Source organism: Pomacea canaliculata, linkage group LG4, assembly GCF_003073045.1.
Source record: "Pomacea canaliculata isolate SZHN2017 linkage group LG4, ASM307304v1, whole genome shotgun sequence".
NCBI lineage: Eukaryota > Metazoa > Mollusca > Gastropoda > Architaenioglossa > Ampullariidae > Pomacea > Pomacea canaliculata.
Window position 1 is genome coordinate 6,456,943 of NC_037593.1, and position 8,224 is coordinate 6,465,166.

At 36.7% G+C, this 8,224-nt stretch overlaps 1 protein-coding gene across 1 annotated transcript; it reads left to right on the forward strand.

Moving 5' to 3' along the window:
* The first annotated feature begins 2,575 nt into the window (after positions 1-2,575).
* Positions 2,576-7,609, forward strand: LOC112561079. Its single transcript, XM_025233291.1, has 5 exons — positions 2,576-2,728; positions 2,927-3,089; positions 4,069-4,190; positions 4,770-4,843; positions 5,270-7,609. Exons 2-5 carry the CDS (start codon positions 2,946-2,948, stop codon positions 5,974-5,976), a joined length of 1,047 nt encoding a protein of 348 aa, XP_025089076.1. The 5' UTR covers positions 2,576-2,728; positions 2,927-2,945; the 3' UTR covers positions 5,977-7,609.
* The last annotated feature ends 615 nt before the right edge of the window (positions 7,610-8,224 follow it).

Sequence of the window (8,224 nt, forward strand, 5' to 3'; positions counted from 1 at the left end):
ATTGATTTCAAAATGACAGTGTGAGTGACAGTGGGTGCTAACTGACCCGGAGCAACATTTATTTCTGAAACGGCTATTGCCACTGTGTTTGCAAACATGCCTTCTAGTTCACGGTACACCCCAGCTGTTTGACAAACGCATTGACAACCCTGAGTTTGACTCGTTGTGATATGATTTTGTTTTTAATCATAATTGTGCGCTGAGCACAATTTTTTTTACTTTGTCTGCCAATATTTGTTGCCATTTTTTCGTAGTTTTTATCAAATTGTATTCTAATACCTCGTGATTGACACAGATGCATTTGTTGTTTCTTTGCAATGCGTTCTGTTTGTTTACATGAAAATCAGAGAGTAGTAGTGGAGATGATACAGAGAGGTTAAATTTCATATTGTCCAGTTTCAAGTGATAAACTTGTAGAGACTGCGAGACTTCGATAACTCTCCACGTTGCAGTCATTCGAAAAATAAAAGCTATAACATATTCTACAATGTTTGTCATGTTCAGAAAGTGTTGAGCCGGTGATTTTTCCGTGGCAAACCTGACAAAAGCAGATTTAAGTCGATTGGTATTTGGTTTTTCTTTTTACGTCCCCTTTTTTTCTTTGGGTCAGATGTTGACCATGATAATCTTTAAAACCAAGCTGTTTGTTTATTTTGAATTTGTTGAATTTATTGACAGATATATGGCAACTCAAGTAAACGTGGCATTTTTTAAAGCATGTGTTTTATCAGATTCTAGCAAAGTATGAAAACATGATGATGTGAAACACTCATTTTTTACATCACACGATCTGGGAATTGTAGGTCAGTCCTGTGATGTGCCAAACTCATGTCTGATGCGTAAGACCGGACCATGCTTTTTTTTTTAATCGCAAGGACCAGACCATGTATTCCTATGGGCAGATTTCGTCGTTAAATTGCAATAGCCAACATATCAGTTAATTAAAGACCATGTCTCAACTTGAATGACTTTCGTCTTTTCTCGCCATCAAAAATTAATCCACGTTTTTTCTCTTGAAGTGTGAGCATCTGTTACGAGTGTAATAAAGTGAAACGGGGTGTGGGGTAGGAATAAAATAAAAGCTGTGCAAGTGATAGTTTAAGGAGGAGTCGAGACCCTCTTGTGTTTTTGAGCAATGAGATGTCTGACAACTTTCATCTATAATGGAACGTTTCCATCGCCCAGCTCAACACACACACACCGAGACTGACAACAAGGGTGGGGCAGAGAAATTGACACTGAACTCTTTAAATTTGTTGGTTTCATCATTATAACATGGGATGAGATTCAAGCATAGTACTAACAAAGTAATGGAGCTTACAAAATTATACATCCACATCATTCTGGAGATTTATAGTTTTTCATCTCAAAGAATGCAAGCTCGCAAGCACATATTGCTGCTTTCGTGAACACTGGAAATCCGCCTGATGGGGAGGAGAGATGAAACAGAATATCTTTGCAACAGGAAAAACAAAAACCACATGGAACACATTTTTGATGTCTGACACGATTGACACATCGCATGCAAACAGGATGTCCTTATTGCCTTCACTTCTTTATCGCCATGCCTGGAGGTTGGGGCATATTCCTGTATTATGTTGATATTGTGGGCTCTAGCAGCGATGCGAAGGGAGATCAGCCTGCCGAAACAGGGGAAGCAACTGATGACTGCTCTTTACGTACGAAGCCATCGCTATGCTGTTGTTAGACTTCCTTCCCGCTTTACCAGATCGTGTGGCTTTCATCCATTATTCTGTCGCCAAAGCTCGTTCAACTGATTTCTTCTAGTCCCGCGATATTCCACTTGTACTAAGACCGACTACATGATCACAAGCTGTGCTTGACTAGTCGGCCAGCGCGCATCCCAAAAGCGACCTCCGGAACTCGAATATAAAAACATCTGAAACAATTTTAACAATTTTATTGTTCCCTTTTGTTCTACCTCCTTTTCCATTTATTCTCATAACAGTGCCATTTACAAAATTGTTCCTTTCTAAATATTATTTCATACAGCTACACCGAAAGGTTGCAAAAGAAAGAAAAATGAGAACAGTTTTAATGAAAAATAACATATTCAACTGATAGTCTGACATGTTGATTTAAAGTAATTCAAACAGCAATATTTCGTTCTACAAATTTCCCTTAAAAACCACACATACACTCCAAATAAAATTAAATAACAGTTTGTTTATCTTCACCTAATTTTTAAAGAATTGTTCATAATTATATGAATATATTTCTATTCTTCTAAGGGCCGATTGAGGCTTGCTAACATCCTGTTTTACTATAGAGGAGTAACAGTAACGGCTAACCTAAACCCAAAACCTAATTCTAACCCCTTTTTCTGGTTTGTAGAAATTGTTCTAATTAATTCCTTGAAAGAGGATTTCGGGAAAATATAAATTTTACAGCTTTAGCGTTTGAGGCGCAGGTTGCAAGGGAAGTAATGCTGAATCAGTGATACAAAATGAGGATGAGGTCCCTTAGTTTCATCAGCGGAAAACTCTATAGCTGTAGCTAGTGCTCAATATTTTTAATAAATAAAACTTTGAATTCGTTATAATTTTTAAATATTTATTATTGTTAATTTTTTCTATATCATCTCATTAATAATCACTATTTATTACTTTCTGAGAATAAAGACTTTACAATCGCGCACTGGACAAATAGATATATGACAACAAACATGGCGGGAAGTTTGCGATGCTAGTGTTAAATAATTGTTTTGGTAAGCGATTTATTTTTTTTTTCGTAACCTTTAAGCATGAAGAGGCTCGAGATAGTCACAATATAAAGTATTGAATTAGTATTTATTTAAACATTTTTGTTGTTGTACGGGTACGGTGATACAAATGCAGAATGAAACCGATGTACGAATTTTAATATTTTTCACCAAGACTGACTTGATCTGCGTCCTGTCCCACAGCTTTTCTTCATCGTTGGCTATGGGACCAGGCGATGGAAGATGCGACTTTGTCGTGCACGAGCCTGATGTGGCAGTTTATAATCCGACAGGGCTGGACCCACCAGTTTGGGAACCAAGACCGGAGGACATAATATCGATGTTTCAACAGCTGGAGTCACAAAAGGTTTGAAGTGAACGATGTTTACAAAATATTTATTTATGTTAATGCTTATATTCAGTTTTAGGTGATATTATATTGTAATACAAATATAAACTTTAAAAAATTTACTGTTGGAGAAATTACATGCCTTTGTGTATATTGTTTCACATTTTTTAGACTAAAAATCCATGAGATTCGGAACATGGCATTTTCGTGGCTGTTTACTATTAGCCCTTATTTTCAAAAGAAAATACTAGCATCTTAAATAGTCAGCAGTTTTTTGGCTTATTCATAGAGAAATTGAAAGAAAGTAATTTGCAATTATCAGTGTATCATACCAAAGCCATGTGTAAGTTTCATGCCACAGACATTTTCTTGGACTTGGTTACCATATTTATGGAACTGTTTGAATATAGCAATCAGCATGATGTCCTTCAGTTATTTTCCTTGAAGTCATTTTCTTTTTTTTTTAAAAAAAAACAACTAGTTCATATACTTGCTCTAGGAATACTATTTGGTTAGAGTGGACAAATTTGACCTTCTTCGGTTTCTTGCTCATCTTTTTTTCAAATATGTTAACATTTCTCATTTTAATTTTAGCTTCCTGATTTATCCTTGACTAAACAATATATTGGCCATTTGACCCTTTTTAGATAATTCCAACTATGCTAGTTAGATAACTTCATCTGCTCTGGCTTGTGAATTGGTTAAAGGTAGACCAGTTGTACCGATGGATAAATGGCCATGAGTATAAAAATATGAGCTTAGATCACTACCTAAACTGGGTGGATGAATTGGCAATAGTCTTCGATACAAGTTCTGAATAATAGTTGATGGAGTTGTGGCACATGATAATTTTTTTTTTTATACTGTCTTTAAAGGATTTCAAATCAACTGTTTCCTTACACAGCAAGGAATTATTTTATATTATCATTTATTCTCTGAAACTCATTACAATCTTCTTGTAGTTACTGTAGTATTGGTGTGGAAAATTCCCTTGCAGATTTTGGCTCTTACATGGGTTTGCCCAGGAAGACTTCCTCCACCCAAAGAATCATCAGACATGACTGCAGACTTTCCTTCAGAAGAAGAAGATGATAATGATGAGAAGACAGAGGAAAGAAAGTGAGACTTTTTGTTTGTCTTGTTCATTTGTTTATTTTGTCAGTATCCTCCAAAATGCTGGCTCCATGGTACAACTGTGTAAGTGCAGCAGACATCTCAAGTTTTTAAAGAACCAAGAGATAGAATTTTGCACAGCACACGTACATTAATAAATGTCCCTTTTCAAAAATATGCATTTTTTAAAGAAAATAAAAATAATAGATGTATTCAAGACATTTTCAAATATTCAACATCTGTTCCATAATGGGAAATAGTTCTGTAAAAAATCTTTCTGCTGTCTGAGCTGTGACATTTTCAAAATTGAAGCTGGACAAATATGGATATGTCTATTAATATTATGTTTAGCTGTTAGAGTAAAGGGACAACTACTGTAAAGTAGCCTAGCCAAGAAATACTTTTTCTTGTTATTTATTCATCAAATTCGGTGTGGGGAAACAGCTTGATTTCCATCGAAGTGGTTTTGGTTGACTTTATATTCATCTTTAAACTGGTACTGCCAGTAGATGTGCGTTTTTGGATATAAGTGACAATGACAACACCACATGGATTGTGAACCTCTGTTTTAATTGATGGACACAGAATCCCAGAGCCAAGCGAATTTGACTTTGATGATGCAGCTAGCGAGACCACCAAAATGACACCACGAACACCAGGTAACAGTACTGTTTTATTTTAGATTACTGCAAAGTATGTTTCTGATGAGGAAAAGGGAATGTTATGGGTGCGTTTTATTTTTGCCACATCAGAGATACAGATTAGTGAATTGAAGATTAGTCAAGATTATTGTTTTATTTATTTGGTGGTATTGTTGGGTGGGTTGTGGTTTGAGTGAGGCATAACTGGGTTACGATGTTTGACCATGATTTACCAAGACTTAAGCATACTTAAATGAAATTTGTGATCCACCCAAGAATATATTGTTCATTGAAGATTTGTATAAGAAAATTGTCATTTGACAGATCTATTAAGATTTTTTTTTAATAAAAGGAAAGTGAATCTAAATTTACCACTAGCTGAATGCATTCTTGGTGGACACTGGAAGATTTTTGCATTTATTCAATCACATCTTTTTGTCATAGTGTCATCCAAGACTAAACGACCGGAGAGGCGCATGGCCAGCATGGACAATGTACTCAGCTCTTTACGCAGACAGCAGAAGGCTGAACGAGAAGCCAGGAAGGGTCAAGGTCGCAGTCCTGGCACATCCCCATTTCGAACAAGTGCTTCACGCATGAGTGCATTCCCATCAGGTGGGTCACCTGTCTCGCGATTTGGTGCTGTTGGGAGTTCACTGTATGGCAGTGGCAGCACTTCACGCATGAATGTCACTGCATCACCTAGAATGGGACAGGCTTCTGGGTCACCCTCAGCTTCCAGGTCAGCCAACTCACCTTCAACCTCAAGGTTCAGTGCATCCTCTGAGGCAGCAAAGATGGGGGTAACAGGGTCACCTCTAAGCATGAGACCAGTCAGCTCACCTTCCAATATGCATAGTTATGGCCCTGGAATACAGATGTCACAGTCACCTAGGGTGGGATCACCAGCAGCTGCTACTTCCTCGTCATATCTGATGGGCATGTCCAACCCCAATGCAGATGCAGGCTTATCTACCCTGCAGTCTGTGCCAGGTTCCTCGGGATCTTTGATGGGTACAGCCTCAGGCATGGATATAACATGTGACCCTGGCAGAGGCTTTGGCCCTATGACCACTGCTGGTGTAGGAGCCAGACCTAACATGATGTTGATGGAAACAGAGAACCTTCTTGGTGATTTAGGAAAGACATAGCTTGTTTAATTTTGTCTCGTTTGTTTTAGTTGTTTCAAACTGCATGTCTCATGCAACAGCAAGGAACAGTAAACCGGGACATCATTGTAGATTATTACTTGAAGGAAATGCAAGCACTTCACTTTAAGTTGGAAAAGTGCTCTCTCCATATAATTTGCTACTGTGGTGGGATGGTAGGGGTCTTAGGTATTGGTAAAAAGGCAGTTTTGAAAGCATGCTTAAATTACTGATGGAAAGAATAAAGGACAAAATAATTTATAATTAGCTTGAGTGATAGTTCCCTTATGCTGTACTTAACTGTGCACAACATAGATGGTTTTGTGATATCAAAAAAAAAGTTTCTGGTTTACATATTTTTCTGAAAAATTTTCATACTTTGTGGTTCGTTTCAAAGAATTTTAACATTACAGCTGGGTATTGAGTTAATAATAATAATAGGCAAGTTTAATGCATTTTACGCAAAAGACAAGGGGCAGTAAGTAATGATGTTACAGGACAGATGAGCACTACAGTTAGGAAAACATGCATGCACAGTGAGCGTCGTCAGGAATATGAAAGAACACAGAAATTAGAGTAAGGTGGAGAAAGAAACAGGTTAAACCAATAATAATAGGTATTTTCGAAAGATGTTTGAAGTCCAGATCAAAAAAAAAAAAATGCAGCATCCCCCTGTGAAGAGAAACAAATGCAGGGCATTCCAAATGCTTTTTTACCAATACTGGGGCCAGAAAAAGAATGAGCAACAGCTGAACCTCTCCAGTCTGATAATGTGGGACTGAGAAATCTGGAATGGGCAGAGCAAACTGACTTGCTAGCCTAGGAGGATGACAACAGCTCAGACAGATTAGGACAATACAAATGCCAACACAAGCTGCTTTGTGGACACAACAGAGATGTCTGATCATACAGTTCAAGAAAAATGGACTTGCAAACTGAGGTCATGTTCTCAAAAGAAAATGTATTGCAAGTTTAATGAAGTACAAGTTATTCATTGAAGTTTTATGAATTAAATACTTCATTTCATCCTATCCTTGAATAATAAACTCCAAAATTGTATTATTGTACTGTAAACTCCAAAATTGTATTATTGTACTGTAAACTCCAAAATTGTATTATTGTATTGGAATATGAAATTTCATAAGAGGAATACGTCACCTAATGATTCGAATCTTATGTATATAAATAAGTATCTTTCTACTTTGTGAAAATATAATCTGTAGTTGTCTGTCTGCATGTTTTCATTTTTTGAGTGTCTGTTGGTGAGTGACATAAAAGTTTAGTCCTTGCTTCTCTCCCAAACATGGATTGTGCAATGTGGATTCACTCTGTACATTCTGCAAAATTAAAATAATTCCTGTTTTCTATTTTAGCTGATCTGAAAGCTGTCATCGTCGGTTTGTAAAACAATTTTGCTGGTGCATTGGCTTCTAGCCACAGAGGGACAATGCAGCAGTATTTTACATTCTGAAACTTCATGAACTACCTTTTGTAATGATGTCATAGCCAGTCGCTTGGTGATTTTGGACAAACACCTCTTAGCAGCATTATTCCTCGATTTTAACAAAATAATCACAGCGAAAAGATAAATGGTTTGTGCAACTCCTATTCAAGTTATCTTTAAAAAACTTGATGACAGCTAAGTGATGTTTTGTGCTGTCTCAGATCATATTGTAAAGGGAGAAATGTTACATATGGGTACAATTTTGAAATAACCACATGGGCAGCTCAGCCTAGAATGTTTGCTCCATATCTACATCTTTTATGTTTGCACTAAGTTACATAATACCAATATGAAGAAAATACAATGAATCGTCTAGACAAAAAACATACTGTACTAAATGATTAAAATGAGGGTTTTTTTAAAGTGATGTCAGATATAGCCATCATTGCATATTTTCTGGAACATCATGTTTAGGATAGTGATGCAGATTTAAGATAAATGAAAGTTAGTGTAGACCAAGTATTATCACAATGGTGTACGAACAACAGCTACTATCCATCACGATCACTACAAACGCAGTGCTAAGTGAAAGTGTTGCTATAAATTCATGGAGAACTAGCTGCATGCTGGGATTCTGATTGATGTCATCGTTGTAAACTTAAATTTACTAGTCAAAATACCTGACTTATACAGCCTTATAGTCACTGTTATATGAATCACAATTATCGTTGCCAAATTTGAATGACAGGAACAAGAGGGTTTGACAAGAATAATTTTTGTCGTAGGTCAACCCCCATGACTCCACTG